Source organism: Oreochromis aureus, linkage group 19 (genome assembly GCF_013358895.1).
Source record: "Oreochromis aureus strain Israel breed Guangdong linkage group 19, ZZ_aureus, whole genome shotgun sequence".
Taxonomy (NCBI): Eukaryota; Metazoa; Chordata; class Actinopteri; order Cichliformes; family Cichlidae; genus Oreochromis; species Oreochromis aureus.
Genome location: NC_052960.1, coordinates 27,719,484 through 27,739,769, shown reverse-complemented (window position 1 = coordinate 27,739,769; position 20,286 = coordinate 27,719,484). Strand labels below are relative to the sequence as shown.

Below are 20,286 nucleotides of genomic sequence, written 5' to 3'. Positions count from 1 at the left end.
TCAGCATGACAAACATTTAAACCAAATGAAAGTAAATTACCACATTTTACACATCTAAACTATACCTTACATATTTATGAACTGCCTTGATAAACAAGCAAGTCTTAATCTGTGCGCTGCTTCACCCTCCACAGCAGTGCAAAACCGAATTTACTATAAGGACAGCCCAATTTATTTCATCACAAAATGCATTGCTGTTGTTGGGTTTGTTTTGAGAGAAAGCCAAATATAGTTCATTTTCTTAAACGTATTGAGCAGTTGAAGTTCAAGTGAAAAAAAAAAATGCTGCCATGTCACAAAGAGCACCACAACCAGACAGTAAATGCTTTTTATTATGTGTGATAAACAGGACACTAAGGTCAGAAGTTGCAGGAAAGCCACAGTTCTCCTTATTTGGCTGAGCTCCAGCACTTTGGCTAACGTTTCTTCTTCTGCAGCTTTCTGGGCATCTTATTTAAATAATAATGAGCTTTTTTTTTGAAGCTATAGGCCAAAATTATGAATGAAAATGAAATGACAATGTAGTTTCAATTTAATGAGTGTAAAATTTTGTACATTTCTACTTACTTCTACAAGTCCTGTTGTAAAGTTACAGCAGTGCAAAATATGCCACACTGACAAATGTATTCAGTTTCTCATACAGAAATGATATGTTAAATGTTATGCTTGATCCTAATCTGCCGCCAACTCTGTTTACATTGCTGGTTTAATAGCTGAACAAAACACAGATTAAAAAAAATCTGCTTATCACTGAGAATATTAAATCAGTAAATTTCATTTCATTTCCTAAACAACATTTAATGTCAACACATAGCGTGATAATGTAATATAATGATTACAGAGGTTTTTTTTTAATCTTTATATCTGAGAAAATGAACAAAGTACAAGGAAAGCAAGGACAGGTCATTAAAAGAGGTTTTGAAAAATATGTAAAGTATGACTGAACTAAAAGTCAAGGTTATAAAATCAGCACCGTACCACAAAAGATGTTGAGATTACATAATATAAAGCAATGACGGTTGAAGACCTTTTAATGCTAAATGGATTCCAAGGACAATCCCAAGATGTCGGACTACGTTTTGGCCATCAATGTTTTCCGTCTCTAAAATGCAACCCCCTTCCCCCAAAATCTCCCCACACCTCCCACATCCAGAAAAACAAAACATGAGGCAGAATTATTAGGCATCAACAAACAATATGTACAAAATCCTCAATCACCATAAGTATAAATGTATTTAAGATATCAACACATACTGCGATACACTCAAAAGAGAGACAAGCTCTATGGAGAGAAAAACATTAAAAATGAACTGAAGCCTATTTGGTCAAATGTGTTATTGTAAAAGAAATGTAGATTAAAAAAACAAAACAACAACAATAATGCACCACTCTCATGACTCAGAATGTGTTTGCAAAGTTGTAATAACAGAGATAAGATAGTAGCTTCACTTCAGGTAACTACAGCCTTCAAGAAGTGTTTTAATATTGAAGTCTAGATTTTTCCAAAGGACAAAATTTCAATGTACCCAAACACCTGTCGCTGACAGCTTCAAGTCAGGACTGATCCACGGATGCTGCCGTCAAGATCAAACTATTTGTGAGGTGTTTAATGGCTTGCATCCTCAGCAGGAACCTTTGAGCTTGGTGCAGAGCGCCATAAGAAGGAAAAGGTTTGTGGTTTCAATTCATATCCCGTGCATGGATAAGCAGCTAAGTAAATAGATAAAGGGATGGATATTTGCATCTAGATTTACGTATTCAAAAGAACATACAGAACATTCTTTCTTCTTTATCAGCCAACTTTGAGAAGCCTATTGACAGGAATCGCCTAGTGCTTGTGAGTTTGCACTCTTCCGAGCTTGTGAAGGCATGCTGTGCTAGCATTCTACTAAAGAATATTATACATATATTAGAATAAACAAGAGTATTACGTAACACTGTCGGTCCTCTAGGTATACAACACCAGCTAACACAGTATAAATGATATAGAAAACACTAAGGGTTACACATTAATACCATGTCATGGTATCTGTAACCAATACCACTCAACCAGCTACGATACTGAAAGTTTTTCTTGTTCAAGCAAATAGTGATTTCTTTAACAAAACATCAAAAAACCTTGATCATTATGTTTTAAATGCGTACATTACCCAAATTTCTCTCCATCAATCACAAAGAACCCCATTAGAAAAAAACAAAAAACAATCAGAGTTTATCTTCAAACACAGATCCCAAACCAGTCCAGAGCCAACCCCCACCTCCTTCTTTAACCATCTGTGGGGAGAAGGTGCACATGGTGGCTGATGGCCTGCTCCATGGAGCTTTTAAAAGCCTGGTAGGAGGAAGTGACGGGTAGGAGGAGGTGTTTTGACACAGGCTCACTCTGTGGGAAGAGTCCCTCATCCCTCCAGTCCACACCTCTCCCTTCTTTGAATCCTAATAGGGAGGGCGCGAGAGGATGGAGGAAGGAGATGGAGGGAGAAGAGAGGGCACTGACAGCTGGTAGCTTGGCACTTCCTGTGGCAAAGTGAAGGAGGTCCTGAAGGGAGATGGAGCTCCTTCCAACTGAGGAAAGAAGAGAGTGAGTATAAACATTTTAGAGCATAAATATTATCATCATCATCATTTCTGTGGCACACTTTGGGAAAACGTATCAACACAGAAAGATGAACCCATGACCACTTTTATCCATCCCAATGCAAAATTTTTTATTTATAATAATAAAAACAGGATTAACATTCCACCTTCACACTCAAGCAGGAAGTGCCTCCAGAAGGTGACAACGGGCGTCTCTCGGTTCAATTTTTCCTCCTGCTCAGAGAAGTTGATGGTGAAGAGCTGACCCATTGTCTGAGCTGTGAGATGATCACCAGCTTCACAGAAAATTCCACAGAAGACAGATGGGAAGAGCTGAACCTGATCATAGTACAGTGTAATTAGTGTTTTTAGCGTCACTTTTCTTCTGAACTTCTGAATACTTTATCTTGATGTTTAATAACATTAATTGCTGCCTTTTATATTAATCAGTCCAGTTTAAGTCACTTATTTTTTTTCTCCATCAAATATTCCCATTTGTGTTAACAGGGTTACAAACAGCTTTGAGACATTTTTGAACTGATTTAGAAAAGGGCAAATTTCTTTTCAAACTTCAATCACCTGATCAAAAACACCCAAAGTCTGTAGACCCTCCCGAAACCTGAGGATGAAAATAAGCAAAGTAAACACTGAAAATGCAAGAAAGACCAAGGAAAACAGGAGAGTTATGAACACAATCAATACAATGGAAAAAGCATATCTTAAAAAATACAAAATAAGACACCTAGAGAAGATCAGCAAGTCCTGTTATAAGGAAGTGTTGTTTAATTTGGTTTCTTTTACTATTAGGACTACAATTAGTAACTAGGATGCACCTGTTCAGGCTTTTCCCGTTCTAATATGCTACGATGTCTTGATTTTATGCATCTGCAGATACCAAGTACTGATCTCATAACTGTGTTAAATTAATAACTGGACTTTCCACTGTGAGGATGAGACTAGTAATCTTTGTTTGTACAGCAACATCAGTTTCCACTTAAGCATTGCTTTCCCAACTCATTTGGTATTTATTCATAAAATAACAAATGACTAAGATCAATAACACTCAGGACCTTCTTGCTGTGAGACAAATTGCTAACTATTGCACCATGCTGCCCAGAGTTGTATGTAACAAAGTTTAATATATAAATGGAAAATAATATTTGTGCGTTTCTGCAGAGATGGATTGATTAGGATTCTCCTTAATAAGAGTAGGTCTGATTGAGGTCACATTCAAAGAATCAATTTAATTATGTTTAATGACTTAAAGCAGTACACCTCTGATGACCATAGTGGTAATATTTTTTTGAATTAGAAAAGGAGAATTATATTTTGACAAGCTTTTGTTATTTTCTGTTTTTTTTGTTTTTTTGTTTTTTTTTTTTTTAATATTCAGTGACAGAGTTTTTGCTGTCCATAAAGAAAACAGGGGTCATTTTATACTCTGTCTTATTATTCAGGACAACGGTCTAAATAACATACAGTGGCTTGCAAAAGTATTCGGCCCCCTTGAACTTTTCATGAATCAGTTTTATTGGAATTCCACGTGAAAGACCAATACAAAGTGGTGTACACTTGAGAAGTGGAACAAAAAAAAAAAAAAAAAAATATCATACATGATTCCAAACATTTTTTACAAATAAATAACTGAAAAATGGGGTGTCCGTAATTATTCAGCCCCCTGAGTCAATACTTTGTAGAACCACCTTTTGCTGCAATTCCAGCTGCCAGTCTTTTAGGGTATGTCTCTACCAGCTTTGCACATCTAAAGACTGAAATCCTTGCCCATTCTTCTTTGCAAAACAGCTCCTGCTCAGTCAGATTAGATGGACAGCATTTGTGAACAGCAGTTTTCAGATCTTGCCACAGATTCTCGATTGGATTTAGATCTGGACTTTGACTGGGCCATTCTAACACATGGATATGTTTTGTTTTAAACCATTCCATTGTTGCCCTGGCTTTATGTTTAGGGTCGTTGTCCTGCTGGAAGGTGAACCTCCACCCCAGTCTCAAGTCTTTTGCAGACTCCAAGAGGTTTTCTTCCAAGATTGCCCTGTATTTGGCTCCATCCATCTTCCCATCAATCATTTGCATTTTGGCCAAAAAGTTCCATTTTGGTCTCATCTGACCAGAGCACCTTCTTCCACATGTTTGCCGTGTCCCCCACATGGCTTGTGGCAAACTGTAAACGGGACTTCTTATGGTTTTCTGTTAACAATGGCTTTCTTCTTGCCACTCTTCCATAAAGGCCAACTTTGTGCAGTGCACGACTAATAGTTGTCCTATGGACAGATTCCCCCACCTGAGCTGTAGATCTCTGCAGCTCGTCCAGAGTCACCATGGGCCTCTTGGCCGCATTTCTGATCAGCGCTCTCCTTGTTCGGCCTGTGAGTTTAGGTGGACGGCCTTGTCTTGGTAGGTTTACAGTTGTGCCATACTCCTTCCATTTCTGAATGATCACTTGAACAGTGCTCCGTGGGATGTTCAAGGCTTGGGAAATCTTTGTGTAGCCTAAGCCTGCTTTATATTTCTCAATAACTTTATCCCTGACCCGTCTGGTGTGTCCTTTGGACTTCATGGTGTTGTTGCTCCCAGTATATTGCTCCCAGATTATACACAGGTGCGCTCTATTTAGTCATTAGAACTCATCAGGCAATGTCTATGGGCAACTGACTGCACTCAGACCAAAGGGGGTTGAATAATTACGCACACCCCACTTTTCAGTTATTTATTTGTAAAAAAAAATGTTTGGAATCATGTATGATTTTCGTTCCACTTCTCACGTGTATTATCTATGTATTGGTCTTTCACGTGGAATTCCAATGAAATTGATTCATGTTTGTGGCTGTAATGTGACAAAATGTGGGAAAGTTCAAGGGGGCCGAATACTTTTGCAAGCTACTGTAAGCACCAGTTCAAGCCACAGCAGCCCTTTCTCCTCAAGGAGACAGCGCATGGGATCCTGGCATGCTTACGCTGACTTTGCTGGAGAATTACCTTCACTTTTCTTACACAGGAGCAATTAAAACATCACACGGGCCATGCACTAGGGTGCTGCTGTAACTATTCAAGACTGATTTCATTGATTCATGCACATTTATGGGCACCTCTTTCAGGTGACATTCAGAAAAGTTCAGGACTGCAGTGCATGCAGGAAAAGAGCCATATACTGTACTTCCCTGTTTATTTATCTTACCTCTGCAGTGGCAGCTGCATCCTGGTGATCATGGTGAAGCTCACCAAATCCTCCACCAGAGCCTCTCTCTCCTTCAGGCTGCTGATTGGTCGATTACAGCCAGCTAGTTCCAGGTACTCCCAACTGACTGCCATGACTTCTTTCAGCTCTTCTAAAGACTCTGCCTCTGTGATCTGAAACAATTCAATCTTTATTTTAAACTACCTATAATTTAATTTTATACATCTTTAGCCACTGTGCCTTCCATGAAAGTTTGTCCTGTTCTTACCCTGGTGACTTGGTGGGTGAAGTGTGTGTCAGGGGTCATATGTGTGACATTGAGGGGACGGTTGGCTGGGTAGTTGAATAGACACTGATAGAGAGCACGCGAGAAGAAGCCAACAGGTGGACCACCATGGACCAGAGAGAGGGCCAGCAGGCAGCCAACATCAAAATAAAGATCTTCACGCAGAGCTGAATAACATACACAGTCAGTCTCTTTGTTCAGATTTTTCATTTACATATAATTGCATAAAGACAAAATGGCTTTATTCCACAAAAATAAGCTTTGGAAGTACCCTCTGAGTCCAGCGCCAAGTTTTTGGATCCATCTGGGCCCTCAAACACTACACACTCCTGTATCTGCTGCATCAGCAGTTTCAGGAAGTACTCCTTGGCTGTGTCACTGTCCCAGAGGTGGTTGGGAAGGGGAGTCTGATCTATGTCTTTGAACCTGGACAAATAACATCCCACAGTAAAGAAGACAAATAGCAAAAAGTCTAAACAACAAGCACAACTCAGGAAAGCTTTTTGCCACTAACCTGACAGACAGAGTCTGTGTGGGGTCAAAATCAGCCCTCCTGACCAAGTCGAGACCAGCTGACAGAGCCTGGTCCCCGATCACCTCCACCTGGACACTTGGGGGATGAAGCCGAGGGACCAAAGACTGCAGGAGGTCTTCAGGCGATCCAGATCTTTCGGGTAAAGACGGTCTAAGAGACAGAGAGTAACCATTAAGAACAAATCCTGCATCCTCGATGAGGTACTGGCAGGTTAACTTGTTGTACCTTTTACAGCTGATGGAGGAGTGAACTGAAGGCCTGTGGCGTTTGGACAGCAGACTTCTCCTCGGACCTCCCTGAGGAGACCTAACAAGGGAGGCTGGAGAACAAGGTAACATGGTTCAGAGTGTTTAGTCATCTTGCCATCAATTTGTAAAGCAAAGAGGAGGCAGAGCTGAGTGACATGTTGTCTCAGATGTTGTCAAATATGAAAAAAATAAATAAAATGGAAAAGGTACGATTAGCCACTGTTTTACAAACATGGAACCAGCCATCATTAACCACCCATACCTTTCCCATCTGTTGCTTGTGTGCAGTCACTGCAGGCCCAGTCTTTAGTGTCCAACTTTAGTCCCGAACATTTCCTGTGAGTCCCTCTAGAGCCACACAGTCGGCAGCGGACCACCTCAAACCACCTGAGAAACACAAAAACAGAATTATAAAGTGATTCCCATAATATTTCCTAATCTCTAGATGACGAAGGCCAGAGAAATATCACAAATGTTTATGCTTCACACAGCTGAGGAAACTAAGATCTGCTCCGCTGAGACAACAGCACTGAATTTTTTTATTCCACTCATATTATTGCTACACTTTGCCAGTCTTGATGCCTTACATATCTAATGTAAAGCACAGCATTAGCACACAAACAGCTGCCCCTGTGCTAATGTGGTTCTGTTGTCCAAAGGGTTTCAAGTTTTTTAACAGTGACTAATGTCTTTATTTGATAAGCAGCATTTATAAATACAGATTTTTAGATGCAACTTTATTTCTTTACTATTTTTCCTGTTGGCTCTAAACTATTTTACAACATTTTTAATGTTCTATAAGAAATAACGTATGACCTTAAAACAAAATACGTTTTTGTACTTGTGCACATGTCTGAATTTTTTTAAGTTTTTATTCTTTCCTTGATCTCAGATTGTTAAACACCACTTAAAGGATCAAAACTGAAACTGTCTCCAATAAGCCTGAACATTAATTGAATGGAAAAACTATTGAAATCCATCAGATTCTCCACTTATATTCTGATATTAACCTTAGTGAACTCTGCTAACTTACAGTCTGTATTTCTTTAATTCAAAAATAGTGTTTTTATCTTGTAAAGCACTTTGTGACACATGTGAAACGTTCTATGTATGTATGTATGTATGTATGTATGTATGTATGGATGGATGGATGGATGGATGGATGGATGGATGGATGGATGGATGGATGGATGGATGGATGGATGGATGGATGGATGGATGGATGGATGGATGGATGGATGGATGGATGGATGGATGGATAGATATCTATATCTATATCTATATATATATATAAACACACACACACACACACACACACACACACACACACACACACACACACACACACGGCTGAACTTTATTAATATAATAGAGCTTGCTGAACAGTGACATTCATGGACACCTCACTCTCATCTACCAGAACTTCAACACTATGCGCTCCATATTGTATATATTGCTATTCCTTTTGCACATTATTCAAACTGCTGACCTCTGCATATTTTACATATATGCACACACACACACACACACACACACACACACACACACACACACACACACACACACACACACACACACACACACACACACACACACACACACACATATATATGCGTTACATATTAGTAACGTGCAAACATTACTAATTATACAGAAAATGTTTTTTTACAAGCATCCTTAGATATGAAAGATACAAATCTGTAAACTAATGAAAGGAAAATATAAATGCCATACCCGCTCTTGGCAGAGTGTGTACGACCATTGTTGCAGAGGCAGGTGAGAGCGTCACAGCGTTTGTAAACCTCCAACAGTTCTGCATATGCATTTGCCTCCAACTCCCACGAGGCATCTCTGCAGGAAGCCCAGACAAAGGGTTCAGGTTGGGGGGGGGCATAAAAAACAAAAACAAACCAAAGCAAATAACAGTTTTTCCTGGATAAACAAACAACTCATCTGTAAAATAATCTGCTGTGTTGTGGGGATAAACTCCTATTGTTACTATTAATGTGTCTCAGAATATCTTTATTTAGGTATGTCTAAAAAAATAAATAAATAAAATAAACTGAGGTGCTGAAACGCTGCAGGTATAATTTAAGGTTACCTCTCTGGGATGTATATTCCCATTCTGAGCATTTCCTCCTGGAAGTGTTCCTTGTTGTTACACAGGGTACATCTAAAGAAGAACAGGCCTGCACTGTGTGCCTGACGCTAACACACAGACACACGCCAATAAAAATACACAGGAAAAACAACAAAGTTACACATGCATTGTACTTTTTATATACAGTGGTCCCTCGCTATAACGCGGTTCACCTTTCGCGGCCTCGCTGTTTCGCTGATTTTTTTGTGTGCAATTTTCCATGTTTTTTTTATTTTTATTTTTTTTTTTACAGCGCATTGTGTTCTGCATCCTGATTGGTTGTCGAACATTGTCAATCAATCTCGTGCCGTGTCTCCTGTACAGTACAGAATGTGTTCAGCTTGTCAAATTTACTCATCGACGAAACATTTTGCACTGTCCAAGGCAGCTGCGGGTGCCTTTGGTTTCTTCTATAATACTGGACTTATTTTTCTACGAAGGTTTGAACTTTGAGAGTGTTTAAACAAGAGATAAAAGTGTGAAAATGTTCATGCCTGTCTGAGAAAAGCGTATAAAGTGTGTAGTGAGGGATTTTACAGCCTTAAAACATCTATAATAATTGTAAAAAAATAAAGTTGGCTACTTCACGGATTTCACCTATTGTGGGTTATTTTTGGAACATAACTCCCACGATAAACGAGGGAACACTGTAATATGGAGTGTAAAAAATGAATTTAATCTTCTCAAACCGAATGGACACAGTTTGGTGGTAGAACTGCAGATAATCTATCAGCAGAGTCTAGGATATGCAGGACAGCCACATAACCCCCAAAAAAAATAAAAAATAAAAATCCAGGACCACATATTCAGGGAATATTTCAAAACATTCAGCTCCCATGAAAGAAAAGTAGAGCTGCATTTCCTGTAAACCTTTCATAAAAAGTACTAAATAGCCAACCCAACATATAAAATCAGGGCTCTCTGCACACTCATGGTACCTGCACACAGTCTCTGTGGAACCAGCTGGTATGGCAGGATGGACACTTGAGGATGGAGTAAGACAAAACGGGATCAATAGAGTCCAGACAGATGGAGCAGGATCGAGGCAGACTGATGTCTAACCCAGTACACAGAGACTGGGAGGGACTATGATCTGGACAGTAAGATCTGGACACACAGACAGAGGGGCAGTTACTATCTTTTATATTTACAGTATTATAGTTTACCAGTTTTATGCAGCTGCAGCTTGGAAGAGTTTTGCAATTTCTCTGCAGTTTGGTGCAAATACTTTTTAAAAGGAACCAACACTATTGAAGCTGAACTTTGACAGCATTTTAAAGCAGTTTATATAATCAGTGATTGGTTTTAAGTTTTAAATTCTTTCATAGTTTGGACATTTTTGCAATTCAGTTTTCAGCAGAATTAGATTCTCTTTGTGGCAGAAACTGTTTTTTATGGGTTCACAAAGAAGAGGTACATCTAAAGCTTCTTAAATTTTTCTTTATCACTCCCAAAGAACTTTATGATAAATGAATAACAGGTTCACCTGCCTCTCTGACAGACTCCAGTCTTAAATCACAGCTTTGGATCTGCTGCAGCAACAGAGTAAGGATTACCACTTCTAGATGTAGACTGAGATGGTGTAGCTGGAGTAGGTCTAACCATAGAACTGATGAGGCAACAAAGTAATAGGCCAAGAAAATAAATGGTGTGTTCTCCAAAGAAAGATCCATGATGTACTATCAGCTTCAAAGAAATAATAGCACAGGAGGAGACCCACTGAGAGCTGAAACTAAGCAATACTGGAAGAACATTTTGGAGAAAGAGCCAAGTGCCTGGTGGAATTCAGAGCACACCATAGCTTTCTAGAACAAGAGCCAGTTAACAGCCAGTCAAAGACAGACATCCAACAATGAGTCTCTGGAATGAAGAGCTGTAGACCATGAAGACCCAATATGAGCCATGCCTACTGGCTGAAGAAGCTAACTGCACTCCATGACCACCTGGCAACAAAAATAAATGGGCTGCTAACAGCAAATACTCATCTATCCAGCCTCTCCACATTATGACAAGATGAGTAGGCAAAAGAGTCAATACACAGCTCAGAAAAGCACTGGAATTAACACCAGAAGACATTCCTAGTGTGGTCAAATGGTTTCAAAGAGAGGGAAGGTCATTCGAACTAAAGGGATGGAGCCACCAGATATCAGACTAAAAGATATACTGGACAACCTAAGTACCTAGGTGTCCCACAGTGCAAAGGAAACAATGAGAAAGATGCCTGAATGTCAACAAACCCAACAGTGAGATCTTAAGAGATCCACAGCCTACGGCTTTTCAATGGGGTGTCACAGGGTCCCCAGTGAAAATTGTAAACGTAAAATAATAAAATAAATATTCTTCTGTAGCAATAACAAAGTATAACATAAATTATTCTGTAGCAGTTACACAAGAATATCCAGTAATGTCCCTGCCAACAATTAAACACATTCACTTACCATCTGCTGTGGCAAATGGCTGCAAGGTTTTGACCACAAACTAGTCACTGCTCGGTGACATGCGGGCCTGAAAAGAGACGCTACCGGTAGACTGCAGCGACAACTGCCAGCGAGCGCCAGCCAGACTCTGTCTGTCTGTCTCATCATGGTCACCTAAATGCACAATGGCAGGTTTTGTAATAAAGCAGATTGCGCTAACATAATATGCACTGTTAGTTGATTATTTACCTGCCGCATTAACGGGAGATGACGTGCAAACGTTACCGCTGCTGCTGCTGGGTTGAGATTCACGAGTCCGGAGCGGAATTAAAGACATTCATTTAAGTTCATCGCGTGTTTTGTGAGCAAATGCTTTTGCATATTCGTAGTGTTTCCTCCCTTAATGAAATATCTACTTTGCAAGTATTGCAAGTTGCCCTGAACGGATGACAATCCGTTCTCATAAAGTATAAACAAACTTTTAAGCGTTTGAGCCGCTTAGGCGCCGTGTTTCCTGCCAGGTACGCTCCGGACGCTCCGCAGCGTGGTGACGTCATTCGGGCGACTGGAATCGATAAGGGAATCGTTTGCAAAAATGGCAAACGATTCCAAGGAATTGAAACAGTGGGAACCGGTTCTCAACAAGAACCGGTTTTCGATACCCATCCCTAGTCAACAAGTCAAATACCTTCAGAAGGTAAGACAGGTGCTCCATCATTGAGGCTCTGTGAGCAATGGAAAGAGGAAGGGTAGAGATTAGTGAGTGTCAGACCCACAACCCAAGAAGATGACCCCCGAAGATGAGCCGAGATCAGTAATCAAGTGCATTATCAGCTATAACCCCAAAACTGGAAGAGTGGCTCCTGCAGATTCCCAGCACAACATCAGGTGATTCTGTCCAGAAGAGTGCAGTCCTAGAAAAAGCTAAGATACTGCCCAGAACCCTATATGTAAACTTAGCACACAAAGTAAGGAAACTTGTTTTTGGTCGATTTCTTTGCTGTAACAATGTTTCTTGGCAATAAATTTTATACCACTGAAAAGTCTGTTTATTTTCTCTTAAATGTTGCCACATTTGTAAGCAAAATGCATTTGTGGATTAAGCAGTAGAGATGAGAATGTGGGCTGCATCCATGACGAATCTTAGTATGTCGCCCTAGTATGTTTGTCATACTAGGGCGACATACTAAGATACTAACACCCATGTATGTAAAGCCTATGTGTGGCAAACACTGAAAAATCACCTTGTGTATATCTTTTATGACTACCTTTTGGCCACAGCAGGAGTATCTCATGTTAGAAACAGTGCTTTATGCCTTTAACCAGCCTACACATACAATTAAAGAATTTAATGTGTTGTCAGCACTCACGGGAAGAGTCCAGTGAACTGGGAGACAAACATTTGCTTCCTCCCACAGGGGAAGTGAACCATCTTCCTACAGCTCCTGACATTACAGCCGACACATGCTCCCTTCTTCTTACAGCCAAAACATGTCTGAGACACATATACAGTACACAAGGAAACAGTAAATACACACAGGCCCACACTCTTGCTCATGCAAATCACACCTACAGGATTTACTGTTGACCAAATGTAGAATGGTGTTCGGATCTTATTTGTTGTATTTGCTCTACAGTATCTCACAACAGTGTGTACACCCCTGACATTTGGGTAAATGTTTTATTATATCTTTTCAAGGGACAACACTGAAGATATGACACTTTACAGTTTGTATAATGGTATAAATTTGCTGTCCCCTCAAAATAACTTAACAAACAACCATAAATGTCTAAACTGCTGGCAACAAAGGTGTGAGTACACCCCTAAATGAAAATGTCCAAGTTGTGTCCAATGTGTCAATATTTTTTGCGGCCACCATTTTTTCCCCCATGCCGGCAGCCCCAAACCATGACATTCCCACCACCATGCTTGACTGTAGCCAAGACACATCTGTCTTCGTGCTCCTCAACTGGTTGCCACCACACATGCTTAACATCATCTGAACCAAATAAGTTCATCTTGGTCTCATCAGACCACAGGACGTAATTCCAGTAGTCCATGTCCTTAGTCTGCTTGTCTTTAGCAAACTGTTTGCGGGCTTTCTTGTGCCATGCAAACCAATTGTATGCAGTGTGCGGTGTATGGTCTGAGCACTGATAGGCTGGCCCCCCATGAGGTTTGTTCTGAGTGGAACCTGTCCTGTTAAACTGCTGTATGGTCTTGGCCACTGTGCTGCAGCTCAGTTTCAGGGTGTTGGCAATATTCTTATAGCCTAAGCCATCTTTATGTAGAATAACAATTATTTTTTTCAGATCCCCAGAGAGTTCTTTGCCATGAAGTGAGTGCCATGTTGAACTACTAATGACCAGTATGATTTACACTGTCCTACAAGCTGTACACTGATTACTTTACATTGTATCAGAGTGTTATCCCTTGGAAAGATATAATAAAATATTTCCAAAAAGTAAGGGGTGTATTCACTTTTGTAAGATACTGTAGAGCTCTTAGTATATGCAAGGTAATATTGTAATACTGAACTGCTCACCAGTCGAGTCGACCGGCGGACCTCCTGTTTGATGTCCTCCACCAGGAAACCAAAGATGCCTTCGTCTTCCTCTCCTCGCTGATAAACTCCACAAGACGTTAGCTGAGACAAACACATGCATACAATATTATTAAGACACACTCTTAACAAACATACCCTTTTAAAGCATTTTTAATATAAGAAAATACGTCATTGTCACTTTATTTGTGGGACAGAAAAATACAAACCATGAGCCCTCTTGTTTTGTGGTGACTATGCTCCCTCCTCTAATATTTACCTCCAAATAAATTCACTTAAATCATAATGAGGTCATAGAATAAATCATTTCCTGCTTTGTTTGCTTGTTTTATTTATTTATTTTTATATTCGATTGTGTCTTGGTTTGTACAAGTCTTTCAGAAAGAATATTTTTAATGCTATAACTGTTGGTCAGGCACTTGTAAAGCAAGTCTCAATAAAGTATGACCGCTTGAAGCCTGAAAAAGACATATTCCTGTGAAAACAGAAATACTTGCAGGCTTTGTCTTACCAAGCAGAAGTAGTGGACAGAGATTTTATGTTCTTTGAGTGTGACTTTCTCCCCAAACATGGCTGGGTCATCATCACTGCACCTACACAGAGCACAGCCTGCAGATACACACAAAATATGCAAACTTTCATTCAACTGAAAATGCTTTCTCAAGGCCCTAAAAGACATCATCATTAATGCTCATTAAGGTTTTAACGTATGTAAGTGAGAAATGTGAAGATATAGCTTTAGTTGGTGATTTTTTTTTTTTTAACAGTAAGAGCACTACATCTAAAACCACAGCGCCAACACAACAGAGCTGAAAAGTCAAGCCTAACACACAACACACAGTGGTTGGAATTAGTAGTCAAAAGGTGGTTCAAATACACATTAGTCAACTAAAAAACAGCAGCAGCACATATTGACTTCCAACTGTGTGTGAAAGTCACTCACACTCCTCCTGGACACTGTTTGTGTGCGTCTCCTGCGACCTCCTTGCCTTCTTCTTCATGTTTGTGTGAATCAACCTGCAAGAAAATGAAAGACCACATTTACTGAGCTTTTACAAACACTGTCATCACAACATGCTGACTACATGCTCACTACATAACGCAGCGGGTTATTGAACAGCTGACCATATTTGACTTCCCTGAAAAGAATTCAGGTTGATGATAAACTCCCAAGCTTTCCCATTGTTACTCGTTTTCTCGTAAAAATGGTTTGGAATGAATTTACAGACATATTCTAGCCCCAAATACCTGTGACTGTCCGGTCATTAAACTGAAAGTGAAGCTAAAGTTCAACATAAAATTTAGAGCTCAAATTTGTTTGAGCTCTAATAGTAAGTCCCGCACCACTTGCATATATGCATACATTTGAAGCAAATTCATTATGAAATTACAAAAATGACATTATATAACAAGAACAATTTGACTCATCACAAAAATATATTTTTTAATTAAACAAATAACAGTAGAAAGTTAAAAAAAAAAAAACTCCCCTTCAGTGTAAACTTTAACAATAAAATACATGTAGAATGTCTGAGAACTGAAGAGACAACAATATTTATTTTAACGTAATGTATCCTTTAGCATTCATGGTGCCTTTACGGATGTAATAGTTTAAAAAACAAACAAGCCTCCTTTCAGGTGCTTTCGTGCTCTTTCTTTATTACCTGGGAGGACATGCCTACAGCTGCTCCTACATTTCCAAGAAATACATCACGTTTTTATTAGTCGGGCAAAAGGACTGTTTTATCCATTTCACTTCAGCAACCATCCTGGTATCACCTCCAGGCAATTATTTAGGCAGAAACACTGCTCTTAAATTATTTAGTCAGCCTTTCAGATTAATCTGCATTTTTCATTTTTTATTCAGCCTGTTTGAAGCTTCTTCTTTTTTTTTAAACATACGGTTAAAATACAAATTGAATTGAACAAGCATATTTTTTTTTTAGCAAAAATAATATTTTCTTTTGATTTTATTTACATTTTACAAAGAAGTCTCACTTTATTAGAAACAGGGTTAAATACTGGAAGTCACTGACGGCCTCTCATAAGGTTAATCGAGCCTGAAAGTCTTACAGTGATGTCTCATTGTGTTTTGTTACACACACACCGAAAACAACAAAAAACACAGATAATAATATCAGCTAAATAAAAATAAATAACAACAATAATAAAAAGTTAATCTTTCTGTCTGGAAGGATTCTTCTTTTGATATTTCCTTAAATACAACTAAAATTAGTATTTAATTATAATATTATAGAAACTATAAAAACAGTGGAATTATTTTCTGTGGCAGCTCTAAAAGCTTCCGCTATGTTAAGATCGACAGACCTACAGTCAGTTATGACAGTAACTGACCAAATGTTCCACGATGCCTAACATTGCGTTATAGCTACTCCATTATACTCCTATCTGTAAACATTTAGTCGGAAAAATACATTAAGTGCATTACTAAGTGCATTACGAAAGACAAACTAAGAAAGAAAATAGGAGTTTGAACACATTCTGCTGAGCTGTCTCAGTTCAGCTGAGACGTTGACATCAAAGAAAAGCTCGGTTTCAAACGCAACCTAAACACTACAAAATGTTTCTCCGGTGACTTACTTTACATTCAGGGGTGACGAGTGTTAGTTTGCGTCCATTTTCCTGTCGTTTTTTGAAGGCTTACTCCAAATGCTTTTGTTTATTTCCGACTAACGCCGTGGAGCCGTCGAGTTTTTAAATTTCCCTCTTTCAAAACAAAAGAATCTTATTTCCGCTTCCGCCTCTTCTTCGTTTGCTTTAGAGGCTTTTTCGCACTAGGCTTTCATTTGCCTACACGTGCGCCCCCTGATGGTTGGTGTTGATAATGCTTTCAATAATATTAAACATCTCAACAGATGGCGAAAAACTAAGATATGTGAAGGAAATAAATCTGGATTAAAAACAGTGTCTCCATAATATATACACAAACTACATTTTTAAGGTAGGTAAAGTTATCAGAATTTTACTAAAATGTAACTTTGGTAATCATGATACACACTTGGTATTTCAAAATTAACTTGAGTTAAAAGTTATGACTTTGACACAGGATCTCATCATTTGGACTTTTGAATAATAACAATAATAATAATAATAATATGGTTTTTAGCAGGTCTTAAAATTAGGTAAATACAACCTCTTCATTGACTACAGCTCGGCATTTAACACCATCTTCCCCTCAAAACTTGCCACGAAGCTTGTTGACCTTGGGCTAGGAACACAAATCTGCAGATGGATTCCAAACTTCCTCACAAACAGGCCCCAGGTGGTGAGAGTTGGTAAGCACACCTCCTCATCACTCATTCTAAACACAGGAACGCCACAGGGTTGTGTGCTTAGCCGACTGTGTTGCTAAACATGAGTCCAACATCATCATCATGTTTGCGGATGACACAACCACATCACAGACAACGATGAGACGGCCTATAGAGAGGAGGTGATGGCACTGTACAAGTGGTGTCTGGAAAATAACCTGTCTCTCAACATCAGCAAAACTAGAGAAATGATAGTGGACTACCGGAAACGACCAGTCAGGACATTTATCTTCAACGATGCCTCCGCACAGCACACAGCATCATCAAGGACCACAGCCACTCAGCACATAAGCTCTTCTCCTTGTTACCATCTGGCAGACGTTACAGGAGTCTGTCTGCTCGGACTACAAGTCTTAAAAACAGTTTCTAACATCAAGCCATACGACACCTCAACCACAACACTTAAACACACACAACGCACTCCACAGGATGCACTCAGAAGCTACCCTGCAGCTGCACAAGTACACTGTACAATCTGCACTGGTCACTCCACTTTATTGGTATTTATATTAGGGGGAAAAAAAGTGCAATACTGTACTAACTGCCAAAAAATTTTTGTACTGTTCAGTCTGTACTGCTGCTCATTCCTGCCACTGTGCAATATCCCGTTTGCCCCCCCCTCACATTCCTATTTAAGATTTTCTTTATTTAATCACTAGTTTGTGCATATATTTATATATACATATATATATTTAGTCTGTTAACTGTTAATAAAATATAGTAAAAGAAAAAAGATTAATATTTTGCTCTTTACTATTTTTTCTACTGTACCATTCTGCTGAGTGACTGTCTTCTGCTCGTCAAATACATTTCATTGCAATGTTGACCCTGTGCTAACTTGCATATGACAAATAAAACTGAAAACTGAAACTACAAAACATGACATAATACACAGTGTTGTTATTTATTAATAAACACTAAGCAAATATGCAGAAACAGTTTGTGAAAAAGCAAGTAAGTAAGTCAATAAGATTCAGTAGCTTGAGGAACCACCTATGCCAGTAATAAGTCACTTGAAGGACGAAGATTTTTTTGTCCAATTTTCTCCCACATCACTGTGGGGGAATTTTAGTCAACTCTTCTTTAAAAAAATGTTACTTCAATTCATTGATGTTTACAGATATTCCTTTATGAATAGCTCTCTTAATAACTCACTACAGTATTTCAGTCAGGCTGATGTCTGGACTTTCACTGGCTGGTTGCAACACCATGATATTTTTTTCTTTTTAGATTTGCTACTGTGCTTGGTCTCATTTTGCTACTGCATGATCCACTGAAAGGGAAGGTGTACACCCTTTTAAATTATACAATACCAGGATCAGCCAAAAAAATAAATATGTTTAAAATGACAATTTCTGTTTTGGCCCTTGACTATTTTAACTTCCAGCAATTTAATCCTTATAGAACACACACGCTGCATTTGTTTTTTAGTAACAGTGGGTGCTACAGGACAGCACCTCCCTATAACAACATGCAGCTCTATTTTCACATTATCATTTAAAAACTGTATTTACACAGTTTATCTGTGTTTATTACCATTATTATTAATAGTAGTAGTAGTATTTCATGATCTGAAACATTTAAATGTGATAAATATTAAAAAAAAAACAACTAACAAATCAAGAAGTAGGCAAATATTTTTTCATGGCACTATTTAACATATATTTAACATATATTTAACATATATTGTTGCACCTGTCTCACTTTCTTCGCTGTCCTAAGTTACTTTCCACCACTAAAGGACAGTTTAGTGGTGGAAAGTAACTTAGTATATTTACTTGATTACTGTCCTTTGAGTGTTTCTACTTTTCGGCTTTCTACTTTAAAATAGTTTGATTGAAGTTACTGTATGTTGGCTTTAGTTACTTATCATTATACTTATACTAATATATGTTACTGCATTATTACAGATTAAGCCTAAAGTAACTAGAACCATCTCCTGTTGCTTTATTAAAGGAATAGAAACATTAATGAATCAGTATTATGATCTAATCGCTACTCTCATTTATATGAGTCTGCATATTGAGCACTTTTAGTTCAAGTTAAACCTTCCGTACTATTCCATCCGTGGCTTAATTAGGCTACAGTTAGTTTTTACTTACTTTCATGTCATACATCTGTATGAGGGCCTAAAAAACTATCCATGTGTTTAATGTCTCCACAGGATTTGTTTGTGAGCAAATATTCAGATTTGTCGCTAGATGTGGCGAAAGCACTCCTGTGCTGTTGCGGAGGCTTCTGTGATACCCTGTCAGAACATTCTTGAAACGTCCCCGTATGTGCGTTATGTGTGTGTGTGTGAGAGAGAGAGTCTGTGTCGTCACGGGGGAAGGGCGGTGCCCCCAGGTAAGCACATCAGCACCCTCCACATCACCAACACACGCCCAGAGCAGCACACAGAGGAGGCACAGTGCTGAGAGTAGCAGAGACTCCGTGGAGCCAGACACACACAGTTCCCTCCGCTCAGGCTAAGGACGGAGCTCACAGAGAAGGAGGCGAAAACAGCCGCAATATTTGGAAACATCGAAACAAGGAAGTTGGATACAGAACACAGCAGAAAGCATGTTCAGCTGGGTCAAACAGGAGCAGGGTGGCAGCAACAAAGAAGGAGAGATGTACCAGACCGTTACGGAGGGACTGCAGACTCTCTACACCAAGAAGCTGCTGCCGCTGGAAGAGACCTACCTCTTCCATGACTTCCACTCCCCGGCCCTAGAGGCTGCTGACTTCCAGAGTAAACCCATGGTACTGCTGGTCGGCCAGTACTCCACTGGGAAAACCACCTTCATCAGGTACTGACCAACAACTGACTAGTATTCTTGTCTGTGGAGAGGCTGAAAGGGCAGGGAATTGTACTAGATGTAGGGAAAAAAGCCCACCTCTATTTTTGTTGCATCACTTGAATGTTATTTGGTGGGACCTCGTGCCAGATCATGTTAAAATGTCACAATTGAAGACGCGTTTAATTTCAGATAAGATTAGAGAAGTGTTACA

General features: G+C 39.2%; 2 protein-coding genes across 2 annotated transcripts in view; one reads left to right on the top strand and one right to left on the bottom strand.

The window, feature by feature from the left end:
* Nucleotides 1–300: 300 nt before the first annotated feature.
* On the bottom strand, nt 301–16,748 carry g2e3 (G2/M-phase specific E3 ubiquitin protein ligase). Its single transcript, XM_031745842.2, has 17 exons — nt 16,562–16,748; nt 14,904–14,977; nt 14,472–14,569; nt 13,943–14,044; nt 12,767–12,891; nt 9,918–10,086; nt 8,941–9,047; nt 8,574–8,690; nt 7,102–7,226; nt 6,817–6,910; nt 6,571–6,741; nt 6,328–6,482; nt 6,039–6,223; nt 5,771–5,943; nt 3,157–3,196; nt 2,745–2,916; nt 301–2,565 (listed from the first exon to the last, which is right to left on the bottom strand). Exons 2-17 carry the CDS (start codon nt 14,959–14,961, stop codon nt 2,267–2,269), a joined length of 2,190 nt encoding a protein of 729 aa, XP_031601702.2. The 5' UTR covers nt 14,962–14,977; nt 16,562–16,748; the 3' UTR covers nt 301–2,266.
* A 2,902-nt stretch (nt 16,749–19,650) lies between these two features.
* Nucleotides 19,651–20,286, top strand: part of ehd4 (EH-domain containing 4) — a 43,309-nt gene continuing 42,673 nt past the window's right edge. The window contains exon 1 of the mRNA XM_031745844.2: nt 19,651–20,084. Coding sequence (XP_031601704.1) covers nt 19,855–20,084 — 230 coding nt within the window. The 5' untranslated portion in view covers nt 19,651–19,854. The remainder of the gene's footprint in view (nt 20,085–20,286) is intronic.

What these genes read in the sequence shown, in the direction of transcription:
- g2e3 (XM_031745842.2), bottom strand. Translation starts at nt 14,961, where the DNA reads ATGAAGAAGAAGGCAAGGAGGTCGCAGGAGACGCACACAAACAGTGTC. An exon ending in TCCTCCATCAGCTGTAAAAG is followed by an intron (nt 6,742 to 6,816) that starts GTACAACAAGTT and finishes TCTGTCTCTTAG; the next exon opens with ACCGTCTTTACCCGAAAGAT. An exon ending in CTTCCTGCTTGAGTGTGAAG is followed by an intron (nt 2,566 to 2,744) that starts GTGGAATGTTAA and finishes TTCTTTCCTCAG; the next exon opens with TTGGAAGGAGCTCCATCTCC.